Here is a 15,953-nt window from a genome sequence, read left to right as displayed (position 1 = left end):
TAGAATACAAGCGTGTCTTCAGGAAATAAAGACCTGGATGACCTGCAATTATGTATTGCTAAACTTGGACAAAACTGAAGTTATAGTACTAGGCCCTAAACGCCTTAGAAACTCACTTTCTGATGATATAGCAGTTATGGATTCCACTGCACTGGCCTCCAGCACCATAATCAATCTGGGAGTTATCTTTGATCAGGATATGTCCTTTAACTCCCATGTAAAACAAATTTCAGGGACTGCCTTTTTTCCCCCTATGCAACATTGTAAAAATCAGGCACATCCTGTCTCAAAATGATGCAGAAAAACTAGTCCATGCATTCATAAATTCCAGGTTGGATGATTGCAATTCGTTACTATCAGGCTGCCCAAATTTGTTGCTAAATATTCTCCAGTTGCTCCAGATATGCTGCCGCATGTGTTCTGACAAAAATGAGGAAGAGAGATCATACTTCTTCGATGACTGCACCGGCTCCCTATAAAATTCGGAATAGAATTTAAAATCCTACTCTTTACTTGCATAGTCATAAATAGTCAGGAACCATCTTATCTTAAAGAGCTCATAGTATCTTATTACCCAACTAGAACGCTGCATTCACAGAATACATGCTTATTTATGGTTCCTAAAGTCTCCAAAAGCATAATGGGAGTCAGAGCCTTTAGCTATCAAGCTTGTCTCTTGTGGAACCATCTTCCAGTCTTTGTCCAGGAGGCAGACACCGTCTCTACATTTAAGAGTAGGCTTAAGACTTTCCTTTTTGAAAAAGCTTATAGTTAGGGCTGGCTCAAGTTTTCCTTGGACAGGCTCTTAGTTATGCTGCTATAGGATTAGACTGTCGGGGGACCTCCAAAGATACACGAGCCCCTCTGTTCTTCTCTCCCTCTCCATCTGCACGCATTCATGTCCTACCAAAGCACGTTACTAACTTAGCTTCTTCCCCAGAGTCTTTGTGCTTTGTCGTCTTGCAGATTCCCATGAATAATGGCTGAACCTGGATTGTGGATTATAACCATGTCTCCTCCCATGGCCCTTCCTGACATTCACTGCACCTGCTACTACTATTAGTCATACTTCCATCCATAGTGCTGTATTATTACTTATATCACACACATAAATATATCATATTTATATATATTCTATATGTACTACATATGTACTACATATTGTTAAGAGTCCATTATTTGAACTGTCACTGTTACTGTGATTTTATTTCTTTTTGTCTCTCTCTGTTTCCCTCTGTCTCTCCCTGTCTCTCTCGGTCTCTCTCTCTCTAACCCAAACGGTCGAGGCAGATGGCTGCCTGCCCAGAGCATGGTTCTGCCTGAGGTTTCTACCTGTTAAAAGGAAGTTTTTCCTCACCACTGTCGCCAAGAGCTTGCTCATGAGGGAATTGTTGGGTCTCTGTAGATAAAGTGTATGGTCTGTACCAGCTCTATATGAAAAGTGTCCTGAGACAACTTCTATTGTGATTTGGCGCTATAGAAATCAAAATTGAGTTGAACTGAATTTTTTTTAATGTACATGTTGATCCAAATACCTGTTTATGATTGGTTGCAACATAATATTATAATAGTATCTATATTTTTTTAATGAATACTTTTAGGATTTCAAAGAGTTCAACATGTGACCAGTGCACTGTCAGCTGTTACATACTTACATTGGTAACTGTGTGACTGAATAATTCCTATTGGTTCAACAGCATTGTTCGGAAAGACTTACTCCAACACAATGCACATAGAAGAATGCAAACATAATACTGAATGGAATATGGCTGTGGCCTAACACACACAGTCACACAGTGCAGGGATCCGTTCCAGAGCATGCCTCAGAGCAGCAGTTAGAAGTATTCACAACAGAGGATTTACAGCATCTCCTGCCCGGAACAAAGAATTAATGGCAGCCTTCACAGTGCGACCTCTGACACTCTCCATCGGAGAGAAGAGAGAAGTCTGTTTAAACTTACATTTTTGTGCAATTACATACACATATGTATATTTGACATAATATCAGCCATTATATATCATACGTATTACATCCCAAATCACATGCAAATGTTTGGTTAGCTTTTGAAACAGATCCTCACTGTCTTTCTGTAGGTTTTCAGGGTAGAAAACTGCTCTTTTTTCAAATCTGCAGATTTTTCTTCCTTCTTTTCCTCTTTATTAATTCATCATTAATCAATACTTGCATTTAATACACATTTTGTATGGTCGGCTGGTGGAAAGCTTTAAAAGTAAAGCAGCAACGAGAAGAGTTATGGTTGCATTAAACACAGCTCTAAGTATGAGAAAACTGAGGTTGCTACCAACAAATTATTGCCTGCCTATTAACAGAAATCAGTCATTATGTCTCTGTGTATTGCAGTAGTATAAATGGTTCATTTGCAATTAAAAGATTCAACTTTTTTTTGAATGTATAACCTGAAATGGGAATGCATTTACTGAAATTACATGCAGATTATGATCCCCTAAAAAAATTGAGGTTAGCTCCATGGTATATCCCCAAACCTACAAATTGAAGCAAATACCAGACTCCTGTCTGATAGTGACGTAGCTAAATTTAAGGATATGATCCCATCAACATTTAATTCAATACCATGTCTCAATACAACAGAGGACTTTAGTCCCTCCCAAATTGACTACCTGTGTGTAGTGCTATAGGTTCATTGCCTATGACACTTGATCCAGGGGTTTTAGCCAACTTAAGACCTATATCTAACCTCCCCTTTCTCTCAAAAAGTCTTGAGAAAGCAGTTGCTAATTAGCTGTGACTTTTCACAAAACAATTATTTGTGGATTTACAGTCAGGATTTAGAATGGATCATACCACAGAGACAGCACTGGTTAAAGTTACAAATGACCTTCTAATTGCATCAGACAAAGGACTTGTCTCTGTACTAGTCTTATTCTATCTTAGTGCTGCATTCAACACCATCATTACATATGTCTGGAACATCTAAGAAACACAAACGAGGATATTCAACAAACTCCACACCTTTGAGTTATTGATACCCAGCAACACCCTAGGCAGCAACACAGACACAGCAAGACAGAAATGGTTCCACCTGAAAGATTGCCCACCCAAACACAAGAAAAGCCATCTAGTGTATGCAGTCCAATTCAGTGGTGAATGCACCGACTTGCACAAGGGAAACCATTAATCCAAAAACTCCTAAGGTCAAGACCCAGCAGTTTACCTACACGTGAAAGATATGGGACACTCATTCGAGCACAAGTTTTGAACAGGGAGGAAAGATGCATTGAAAGAGGAGTGAAGGAGGCTATTTTTCTGAAAATAGATAAACAAATCCTGAATTGTGGGGGACTACAACGCCTCTTATCCCTCATCAACAATGCTGCCCTTTCAATTATATCTAATATTTCAGACTCAAAGATCCACCCTATCAGTAGCTAACTCTAATGCCCCTGTAGCACTTGGAATGGAACACAAGGCACTTTAACATATGACACCCTGACTTTGACAATTCTTTTAAAAAGGGGCACCTGTTCTAGAAATAAATGATTCCCCAAAGTCATCATAAAAGATAATCGGTGCCTGACTCCCTTCCCTCAGCATTGTAGTTGACTCAATCCATCCCTCACACAGCCTCTTCAGCCTCCAGCCACCTGGGAGAAGGTATTGGGGCCTCTATGCATGTTCCACCACAAGTCTAGTCTACTGTCTACTGTCTAACATATTTTCTACTGTGCAACAGTGCAAAACATTGTATTCTATAATCAGGGGCGGACTGGGACAAGAAATCAGCCCTGGCATTTTGGACCTGCCTGGCCCACCACATTTGATAACGCACACCTCTTCGGTCTTTTCGGTCTCTTGAATGTGTATACCAACTGTGCAACTCTTTAAAACCACGTACCTTAAGCCATGCAATGAGTTAACGAGAATCCGTGAGAGTGGACACATTAAATACTTCCAAAAAGTCAAATTTATTAACACTACAAGCTTGATCTTTAAGCAGAATTCATCCTATTTAGTGAAAAAAGATAAAAGAAAGAATAGAGATGAGAAATGATAGATCACATGCTAACTCTTCCAAGAGTAGTATTCAATAAATTGTGAAGTGACCCAGTCCAAAAGGATGAATGTCGCTGAACTCCTGAATGAACTTTGAACTCTGTGTGTGTATGTTTGAGAGAGAAAAAGAGAGAGATTTAATTATTATCAAATCTTCAAGATAAAAATAGCAGCTTAGAAACCGAAAACTTAAGAGGGATGATGACACATGAATGAGGGAGAGGGCTACATACACAAGGTCTTAAAAATACTTGCGAATACAGGTATTATAAACTAATTACAACACAAACTAACCTGGCCATAGAACATTAGCCAAAAATTTGTGTCAGATTTACCAAGGGGGTGGACTGCTTTTGTCATTACAAGTGTTCTGAAAGCAGTCCAGCTTACTGCAGGTTTTACTGCATGTCGCTGTGCAATGTCACCACCACCACCAGTGTCATTGGCCATGGGAGCTGATGAAAGCCCTGCCGTGGCAAACATAGCAGAAATTTTGGTGCATTTTACAACACTGGCTTGAAGAGCCAGCTTCTTTTTCTCTTGCAGTTTCTCTGCACCTCCTTTTCGTTTTCTCTCCATTCTCGCAGATCCTAACACAGTACATTACCGACGTAAAAGAGGGGAAGTGTTTCATGATATGATTGGGCGAGATGAGCCCCGTCAAGTGTCAGTGAAGAAAATAAACTTCACAATCAGCCACAGAACTGCATGTGTCGAGGGGCGTTTTGGGGTTTACGAACAAACTCTTGTGCTGACTTTTTTTTTTTTTTGCCGAATGACCCATTCCTGAAATAATGGGCCCACCACATCTTTCCACTTTCTCATTATTATCTGTTTGCCAATCATGATGCTTGTCTGGACCCAGTTAGCTACAGGTTTTACCATGTGGTTGATGGCTTTAGGGTTCCCTAGTATGTATAGTTCAGGAGAGAATTTCTATCCCTGCTATCTCTGAGATATAATTATGAATCCTGGTCCAGAAAGCCTGTACCTTTGGACATGACCACAGTGCATGTACTAGATCCCCTGTCACCCTGCTACATCTCTAGCATTCTGGGGTATCTTTTAGCCCTAATCTAAATAACCTGCTAAGGTACCAGTAATATCGGTGGAGAATTTTTGAACTGCATTAGTCTTATTCTAATGTCTCTGGAGACATGTTTAGTAATACCAATAATTTTAATCCAATCTTGTTCTCCGATAAAAATGTCCAAATCTTTTTCCCATGTTGCTTTCAGGCCTGTGGTGTTAGGACCAGAATTATTTATAAGCATAGAATAATAGTGGGAAGCCTCATGTCCTGCCTCTGCAGTGCGTAAAATCTCTTTCAAGAGGTCCAGACCCTGGGGAGAGGCATGTGGAGAGCCAAAAATGGTAACCAGGAGGTGTCTTAATTGGAGGTATCGCCAAAATTGATTATTAGCCAAATCAAACTGCTCAACCAGGTTGCCAAAAGACTTAGGTACGTTTCCTTCATATAACTGACCCAGAGTATGGATCCCTTTATTCACCCACTCTTTTCATATTACTGGGGATTTGCCAATTAGGAGTTTAGGATTGTCCCATAATCCGGAAGACTTACTTAAATATGGGTTTATTTTAGCAATACAGGCCACTTTCCTCCAGATATCCTGTAAATGAGAAATGATGGGATGGGATCGAGCATTTGGTGACATTCTGGCAGACAAAAACAACAATGGGGGAAATGAGATGTAAAGTGATTGTTCTATTATGGGGGAGCTCTTTCTGGGGGAAGTGCCCAGTGTGCCAGGTGTCTCAAGCTAAATGCATAATAATAATACAGCATATGTGGAAGTCCCAAACCTCCTTTTTCTATTGGTTTTTGTAGTTTCCCTAGACATATTCTTGGCTTTTTGCCATTCCAAAAATTTTTTTTGCAAAGTGAATCGAATTGTTTAAAGTACTTGGTAGGGATATTCAGAACCTCCAATCACGACACCGGGTATATCAGAGTCCTTGCGAATTGCCGCAGCGAGGGGTTCTACTTCTAGGCAAAATAACAGAGGAGAAAGCGGTGAACCTTGCTGGGTCCCGTGGCCAAGCCTGAAATAAGAAGAGGTCACCCCATTAGTTTGAACTGCTGCCTGAGGTGCATTATATAATAGTTTCACCCATTTCATAAATGTTTGTCCAAAGCCAAAAGTCTCCAGGATCTGAAAAAGATAGCGCCATTCTACACAGTCAAATGCTTTTTCTGCATCGAGGGAAAAAGCTGCTATTGGAGAGTTGTTGTTCCTGACTGACCACATCACATTTATCAGATGTCGAATATTGTCAGAGGCAAATCTATTGCAAATAAATCCTGCCTGGTCAGGGTTTATTGGGGTGGATATGACTCTGTTATGGCGATTTGCAAGGATTTTGGAAAGTATTTTTATATCGAGTGATATCACAGAGATTGGTCGATAGCTTCTACAGTCAGTAGGTTCCTTGCCTTTTTTCAGTTTAAGGGTTATCGGGGCCTGGCATAAGGTGGGGGGCAGTGTTCCCAGACTGAAAGCTTTATTATACATTTGTAGCAGTAGTGGAGTGACTTCCTCTGGAAAGCATTTAAAAAATTCGGCCGTGAGACCATCAGGTCCTGGTGCTTTGCCTACCTTCAAAGTCCTAATGACCTCAAATTTTTCATTGGCTGTAATTGGGGCATCTAATCTATCTCTCTGATCAGAGCTTAGTGTAGGGAGATCCAGCCTTTCCAAAAATTTGATAATTTCGTCTTGTGTACTGAGTGATGATGATGTGTACAGTTTCATGTAGAATTTTTTAAGTGTTTTGTTTATATCAGCTGACTTTGTCATGAGAGCCCATTCCTCAGACTGAACAGCAGTTATTGTGGCCATGGACTCTTGTTGCTTAATATAACGGGCTAGTAACTTCCCTGCCTTGTCCCCAGATTCGAAATACTTTTGTCTGACTCTGAAAAGGCCAAATTCGACCTTCTGTGAAGGTATGTGATTGTATTCATATTTCAGCTTTGTAAGGACTCTCAGATTATGTGGAGAGAAGTCCTGTTTCAATTGTTGATCATCCTCTTCCACTTTTTTTTCCAAAGCTGCTAGCCTTATCAACTTGACTTGAATTACGTGACCCCTTATAAATGCTTTAAAGGCTTCCCATGTTGTACCTGCTGATGGAGAGGAGGGAACATTTGTTTCAATAAAAAGATCAATTTGAGTTTTTAACACTGCTTTGAAGGCATCATCTTGCAGGAGGGAGGAGTTGAATCTCCATGCAGTAGATGTTTTTATATTATCAGCAGGAACCAAATTAAGCGAAACCATAGCATGGTCTGATACCATTATGTTCCCGATAGTGCATGACACTGTGAATGGAAGTATTTCCTTAGAAATAAAAAAATAATCAATCCTTGTGAACTTGCCATGCATCGCATACAAAAATGTATAGTCCCTTCCTGCAGGGTTAAATAGACGTCATACATCTACGAGACCCTGGGCAGAGCACAATTTCTTAACTACAGTCAGCGACTTAGGTGGTTTAGCTTTGCTAGGACTACTCCTGTCTAGGACTGTGTCCATTATCATGTTCATGTCACCTGCCCATATAATTGGGTGGCTGCCCAAATCAGTCAGTTTACTCTCCAAATTGGTGAAAAACACAGGATCATCATTGTTTGGAGCATAGGTGTTTGCTAATATTAATGTTCTCCCCTGTACATCAGCCAGGATAAGAAGCATCCTTCCTTCTCTATCCTTAATTTCATTTAAACATCTAAATTGTAACTGTTTATTTACTAACGTAATGACCTCTACTTTAACTTGTGCCAGCGCTACAAAAAAATCTTCCCCACCCATCCTTTGCATAGTTTATTTGCATCTTTAAGAGACAGATGGCACTTCTGTAGGCAAACAATATCATATCTGACTGCTTTCAAACTGTGAAGTATCTTATTCCTCTTAATGGGGGTTCCCCAGACCATTCACATTCCACGTGGCTAGGCGCAGCTGATTATCAGCAACAGACATAGCAGTAAAGTGCAGACATATATGTCAGTGGTACCAGAACTATGATATGCCTTGGGTGAAACGCATAACAACAAAACCTTATAAACATAAATCTTGAATTAAATAATAAAAACTGCGCAGAACTCTGAACGCAGCACAACTTAACACATTTCAGGTCCGTAGACTCTCAGTAAAGTGACTCTGACCGACCAAGTCCATTAGCAGTGTCTTAAGGAAAAATGCGGCACTTTAATGTGCAGCCGAATTTTTATCTTACTGTCAGATAAACAGCCGGTGAACCCGAGGTGGGCAGGCAGAAGAGGAAAGTTCAAAAATACCCCTTGGCAACAGTTGTCCGTTCACCATATTGAAGAAAGAAGAAAAAAAAAAAAAAAAGGATAGCATCCGTAATAAGATGATGATCAATCAGCGACTTCAGGTGGTGAGAGTAGTTCGTTCCTGATGAAATCCATGGCTTTCCTCAGGTTCACAATGCAGCGCGGACCCTCTTTCGTAAGTGTGGCTGGGTACTGCAGGGCAAACTTCATCCCGCGTTGGTGCAGCATTTTTTTGCACTCCTTGAAGGCATCACGTTTGGCCACAGTTCCCCTGGAGAAGTCCGGGAAAATCATAACTCATTTTCCTTCGCAGTGGATTTCACCTTTCTCTTGGGATGCACATAGGATGCGGTCTCTGTCCCCTGTTCGCATAAATCTTGCAATCAAAGTCCGACCATTAACTCTCCGGTCAGCAGCGGTCCGGGGGCCGAGTCTGTGCGCACGTTCAATCAACCAACCCCGCGATGGTGTAGTTATATCCAACATTTCAGGCAAAGCTTTCTCCAAGAATGCAATTGTATCCTCAGCCTCACAGCCTTCAGGGAAGCCGACAAAACGCAGATTATTACGCCTGCTTCTGTCTTCCATGTCGTCCACCTTTTCACGAAGAGCTTCAAGTTCGGATTTCGTAGTGGGCGGGTTAGCCCTTCGTTCAGCTTCAGCATCCTCCAGGAAGCCGAGTCTTTTTGCACGTCGCCAATTCTTGTCATGAGTGTTGTTAGTTTCTCCTCCATTGATGAAGTTGCTTTGCGTATTTCTCCCAGACTTTGCATCTCCCCCGAAATCTGTTTCACAATTGTAAAAATGTTTGCGATGTCCTCCGCTACATTTCCTGACAGTTTGTCGCCATCTTCACTCTGGCGTGTTGGTGAACTGCCCTTAGCACCTTTGCTAGCACGTACAAGGCCCCCGGCCACGAGCCTTGTGTTTGGCCGATTTGTACTCTTCTGCGTGCCCGACATTACAGACTAGGGTATCGCCTGTCGTCTGACTTGTGTTTGAAGGAATTGTGCCAACTCCAATATCGAATAAATGTCAGAATATCGGATAAAAATATCAGACACTGCAGCGCAGAACTCGGCTAGGCAGCCATCTTCTCCACCGCGTCACGTGATGCCAATGTCTCCTTTTTTATTTTTGCTATTATTGCTGTCTGTACCAATGTAATTTTCCCAGCGTGTATCTTATCTTTCTCTTATGAGATCAAATAATGAGGTAGCAATGTTTGAATGACTAGTGCGCTAATTGTGGACACCGCTTGCTGAGAGTGAATGTGTACAAAGCTGCTGGGCCTATAGAACTGTAGCAACAACTTCATGAGCTTCTTTAATTATAGAATTCTAATAATTAGACACAAAATCCATCAGGAACCTTAGAAACAGTGGTTAAGACTGCTTTTCTCCCATCAACCTCTACCAACTAACTTCAGCGACTTCTTCAACCAAAACTTAGAATTCATCAACCTGTTTCTCAGAACCTATTGCAGCTAGGTTGCTTAAAGAAGTTTTTCACTTAATGGACAATTCTTTACCAAATGTGATCAACCTGTCTTTATCAACAGGCTACGTACCCAGGTCCTTTAAAGTAGCTTTGATATTACAACAATATATTTGATGATTTTCAGTCAGGATTTAAAGAGCATTACAGCACAAAGACAGCAATAGTCAAAGTTGCAAATAACCTTCGAATTGCATCAAGGACTTGTCTCTGTACTCGTCTTGTTAGATCTCAGTGCTGCATTCAACACCACTGACCATCACATCCAATTACAGGGGCCGGAACACTGGACACAAAGCTGGTTTAAGTCCTGCTTATCAGATTGATTACAGTTTGTACATGTTATTGATGATTCCTCTCTGCATGCCAAAGTTAGTCATAGAGTACCACAAGGTTCTCTGCTTGGACTGATACTGTTCACCCAACATGTGTTTCCTTTAGGTAGTATTATCTGGAAACAAGCAAATTTTCATTGCTATGGAGATGATACCCAGTTAAATTTATCGATGAAACTGGATGAAACCAATAAGCGTAAAGCATGGATGAATCTGCAGCTTTCTGTTATTAGCCCTAACCACTATTTGCCTATTCCTACCCTAAACCTAACCTAACCTTACCTAACCCGTAACCCTATCCTCAGTCTTCACCCTAAAATTTAATGATTTACATTAAGGGGACCTGCATTTTGTCCCCATAAGGGAGGTGAGTCCCCACAATGTGACTGTGTAAACAGATTTTTGTCCCCACAATGTGATAAATACCAGGTCTCACACACACACACACACACACATTCCTTCAAGAGAGCTGGGGAGGGAAGACATGTTCATGGAGATGCTGATCCTTTCTTCCAGCTCCACACCAGAAAAGACATTTTAACTACAAAGGGTTACCTATCATTTAAATTGTTTTCATGGAGATGCTAATCCTTTCCTCTAGCTCCACACGTCTACCACGGCGTCTTACTAACTTAGCTCCTTCCCCGGAGTCTCTGTGTCGTCCTGCAGGTTCCCATGGACAGTGGCTGAATCTGGATTGTGGATTTCAGCTGCATCTCCTGCCTTGGCCCTGCCTGACATCCACTGCAACTGCTACTGCTGTTATTACATCCACTGTCACTGTTACTGTGACTGCATGTCTGTCTCTCTGTCTCTGTCTCTCTCTCTGACTGCTTTTCTGTCTGTCTGTCTGTCTGTCTGTCTGTCTGTCTGTCTGTCTGTCTGTCTGTCTGTCTGTCTGACTCTCCCTCTCTTGCTCTTCCTCTCTCACCCAACCGGTCGAGGCAGATGGCCGCCCACCCAGAGTCTGGTTCTGCTCGAGGTTTCTGCCTGTTAAAAGGAAGTTTTTCCTCGCCACTGTCGCCAAGTGCTTGCTCATGGGGGAATTGTTGGTTTCTTTGTAGATAAAAGAGCTTGGTCCGTACCAGCTCTATATGGAAAGTGTCCTGAGACAACTTCTGTTGTGATTTGGCGCTATACAAATAAAATTGAATTAAAAAAAATTGAATAAAGGCATTAAAACCTTCAGGATTGATGGTTAACAAGTGTCAAGAACTGGATAACAACTGACAAGTTGTAAAACAGACATTCCTGGAGCTTTGTCTTGTGTGTCTGTGTGCTTTCTTTTCTACCACATCAGGATAATGCAAACAATATGTTTGATTCAACTTGGGATGCTCCCACAGCACTAAACTCATAATTTGTATGGTATCATTGTTTTTCCCATGTTTCCAACTTGTAAAATGACAAAACTATGAGCTTGAGTCTCATAAGTGTTTTTGTCCATGGAACCATACTGCCATCTAGAGACTTGTAGTGGTTAGGTTTTAGATACGTGACATGACATTATAATCAATAGTGCTTAATTCACCAAATATAATCTGCCTTTCCTTGTTTCTTTGTTCTATTAGTTAGTTATACTATTAGTTATCATCTAGGTTAGCACTAGTATTGAAGGATGTTGCCGTTAATCAACGAAGAGTGTCTGATGCACACAACCGTTTGTTAATGTTTTTTTTTTTAATAGGATGAAATGACAGCATTCAACTGTAAATCATTCTAAAGTGCGCATCGTAGACTATGACAATCTCAATTCTCATCGGACTTGCTTAGTCATTAATTCAAGAAATTAACGGTATATTTGCATCCTCATTCTCTTCAAAACTACTTTTCACTATTGCCAAACTCGTTAATTTCATTATCCTGTTATAGCTTCTTCATTCAGTTGTTTGTATTACATCATATAATCCATATCATTCATCGTATTATTCATTATTCATATCTATTGTCATTATTATGCCAAATAAATACTTTTCACTCAAGTTGTCAGACAGTGTCCTTTTGAGCTGGAAATAGACGATCACTGTATCGGGACTTTACGCTACAGATGATGAGACTGATCTACCATTAATTCATTAATTATTATTAAATAAGCATTAAAAAAAAGAATAAATACAATCCTTCTGATCTGATTAAGGTTGGTGCCCCTTTCTATATTAACGAGTGGAAACATTACACACAAAGGTTTAATGACTTAATTCCCCTACACATAGTTAAAAAATATCAGCTACTAGACACCAACCAGCTTTTACAAGTGGTTGCAGATACACTTGTCTTTGTCTAACTTTTCGACTTGATGTTATAGCTCAGACTTAAAATGTTTGAAACATGACTCACTCATTTTGTTTTGAACAGAATGTACAAGTAGATCTGCAACTAAATCCATTTTGTGAATAAACCTAATATATTTACGAAATAGAATATCCATGCTGATATTGTACAGAATGATAAAGGTCCTCTCTTTGCTTGCACTTAATAACATAGGTGGTCTTTCAGATAACATGAAGTGATATCCACATTCCAATATTAATACTTAAAGACAGAAGATCAAATCAACATTGTGAAAAGTCCTAATTGGAGAAAGAATCATTCAGAAAACTTGATATTGAACCATTGATACCATAAAAAAGCTTTAAAATTAATGCTCTGAAGATACTTATACAACCATAAAAAACTGTCAAAGAATGATTCAGAACAGAGTCTGACTTTATGGAAAGACTTTTCTCGTCACTCGAAGAATGAATTTAAGAACAAATATAAAATTAGATGCAAACCACAGGGTGATGGACGTATTCTATTTTAAAGAGAGAGTGAGTGAGAGTGTGTGTGTGTGTGTGTGTGTGTGTGTGTGTGTGTGTGAGCGTTATTACTTACTACTTATAGGTCTCTGACCGAACGTATTCAAAAACATGGGAGACGCCCAGCTGGAACTGGTCTGCAATGGGAGTGACCCAGGGATTATTCTCTGCTTTGAACACCTGCTTGGGACCAGTCAGATCCAAATTACCTGCAGACAAAGAGACAATTGAACTGATCATGCTCATCACCTGTTAATATGTGTAATACTACCCTGTTCAAATTCACACAGTTACACACATTCACAACTGAAGCTACTCAGTGTAATCACAGTCTGATCTGTTGGCCACTGGGCAGCATAACAGAAATCCCAGGATAAGTGCCTTCCAGTAGTCGTAATGCTGATGTCACAGATCTATCATGCTCGATAAGGGCTTGATATAAGCATGAGGAGATGCAATTTGTTAACTTAAAGGTCATACACACACACACACACACACACACACACACACACACACACACACACACACACACACACACACACACACACACACACACACACACACACACACACACAATCTGGAATCTGGGCTTCTTTGTTCATTGTTTTCGTTTGACTGACATAGGCCATGCCTATATGCACTATTAAAATATGACTCCTTCCCTACCACATCAATCATGAAGAAGCCACTCCATGTTTCAAATAATAGTATTGGGAGCCTTAAAACCTTAAACTTTGAATTTGGGTTGTTTTAGCGGAAATTCACGGTCCTAGTTGGGGGTGTGGTGATTCAACAGTATATTAGCATACTGGCTTTCTTTGGCTATTCACACGCTTGTGTTCCTTTTTTGGCCAATCAGCTGCACGTTAAAAGGGAACCACATGGCTACTTATGCAGGTTCTGGTTATGCCGACACCAATAATGTGGTGTCTACATGTTTGTCTTCATCGGTGTGTTCGAGTGATTTCATTTGTTGTGTTTTCGTTGCGCTTGTCTGTCCCAGTGCGCACATACAGCCGTGGGACTCTTTTTGACATTGGCAACATAGCAATCTGCATATTAAACCCGGCACACACTGGCGGCCTGTTTCGACACCGACCCCCACTACTGCAGCACACCTGCAAAGGAAGCGCCACAGGCGGTGCGAGAGGAGGCGGAAGTGGGGAAAGCGCAGGGGTATCCGGGTTAGGCTAGTGGCGAATCCACACAAGCCGGCTATACCATCTATTGTACTCACCAATGTATGCTCCTTGGACAACAAACTGGACTATATACACCTTCTGAAATCGACCCAGCAGACTGTGAGAGAGTGCTGTGTTTTTGTTTTTATGGAGACATGGCTCAGTAACAGCATACCGGACTCCACCATCCAGCTGGACCGGCTAACATGCTACCGAGCAGACAGAGCCCTCACTGAGGGAGGTAAGACCCGCGGCGCTGTGGTGATTTGTAGACACTGATCACCCCTCGTGGAGTTAATGAATGTCCCGTACATATAGCAGCATTGACAATAAAGTTGACTTGACTTGACTTGAGAATCCCTCAGCCTCACAGCGGAGGAGCTGGCGTGTAAGATATCAATGTGCTGATCAGCTCAGGAGCTCATTCAGCAGCAGACTGATCCATCCCACTGCACCACAGAGTGACAGAATTTATTTTATTTTATTTAATATTAGAAATAAGTATCTACATTTGTTCCTTCTAACTCTTAAGTATATTACCTTTCTTGTTTTTTATTTTTATTCAGGAGCTTTTTGTAACAAAAGAATTTCCATTTCCATTTGATAACCGTTGTTCAAACTACTACAATAGTTTGAACAATGGTTAGGGGGTTGGACTTGAGATGCAATGAGCAGCACTGTTACCTGGCTCCCCTGGTAGGTGAGAATCTTTCAGGCTGGATTTCTCAAAGTGTCTACATTCAAATGGCCACATCTTCTTCAAATATTTTCAGAAACTAAACTTTCAGAATCTGTAAATAACTCAAAATGCCCCCCGGGAGACTTGTTGCTGGTTTTCTCATGGCTGGTCACATTTTTTTATTATTATTATTCGGCCATTTTTTTTACATCTATCTACTTCTGTACTGATTTTACAGGCAAAGGCACAGATTCAAAGACCTTGGCTAGTGGGTTTATCCTTCACGCAGCTGCTCAGCATAGACAAATGTTAATCCGCAGCCCCACACAGCCAGTGCGATAGCTGCTGTGCAGACAGTGGAAACCCCAGAGAATGTGCAAGGCAGCTGTACATGCAACAAAGCTGGACAGCTCATGCACTAGGCTGGGGAAAAAAACATCCAATGTTATCACCCTTGACCTGAAGGTGTGGGTGATATTTATTCTGGAGAACACCTGGGCTGCCTTCTCCTTAGGTCCTAAGACATGACAGAGCCACAATAAGGGTGCATAAGTCACCACCTCTTTTTGTAGACATCAGAGGCAAAAATAAATCAGTGTTAAATCCTACTAAGGGGCAAGGGAGTGTGACACTGGCCTGCATTTCTGCATGCCTTTCAGCAGCTGCTGCAGGCATGGAGACTATGACGCACTCATGCACTCCAGAGATATCAGAATCAACTGGTCTTCCTGCATTTGGTCCAAGAGTTGATGGATCAGCGGACAGGAGGAAGGATGTACAAAGTATCACACACGCTGCCACAAAGATTAACGTTTTAAATTCAGTGATGAATATTGTCTGAATTGTATAAAACTGAAGGTACATTGGATAAGACAAACATAAAGCAAATAAAACCAAAATAGACATAGTGAACAGAAAGCCATTACCACCCCCAGAAAAACTCAACTTCCACGGGTCAGCAGCACTTGCTGATCCCATTTCTGGCTCACCGACTGACTTGCCCTTCCCCATCATCAAAAAATAAAGTTGAATAGCTCAAACTTGCAACTGCAAGTATAAAGTTAAATAACTTTAAATTACTCCCAATGAAAGTAAATTGCGGAAGAACT

At 40.9% G+C, this 15,953-nt stretch overlaps 1 protein-coding gene across 2 annotated transcripts in view; it reads right to left on the bottom strand.

Moving 5' to 3' along the window:
• rsu1 (Ras suppressor protein 1) overlaps positions 1-15,953 on the bottom strand; it is a 99,308-nt gene that overhangs the window by 29,934 nt on the left and 53,421 nt on the right. For both annotated transcript variants that reach the window (XM_070986344.1, XM_070986345.1), the window contains exon 8: positions 13,061-13,193. In XM_070986344.1, coding sequence (XP_070842445.1) covers positions 13,061-13,193 — 133 coding nt within the window. The remainder of the gene's footprint in view (positions 1-13,060; positions 13,194-15,953) is intronic.

The sequence above is a fragment of the Chaetodon trifascialis genome, chromosome 18 (assembly GCF_039877785.1).
Source record: "Chaetodon trifascialis isolate fChaTrf1 chromosome 18, fChaTrf1.hap1, whole genome shotgun sequence".
Classification (NCBI taxonomy): Eukaryota; Metazoa; Chordata; class Actinopteri; order Chaetodontiformes; family Chaetodontidae; genus Chaetodon; species Chaetodon trifascialis.
Note: the sequence above shows the minus strand (reverse complement) of the source record. Positions and strands in the feature narration are given on the sequence as shown.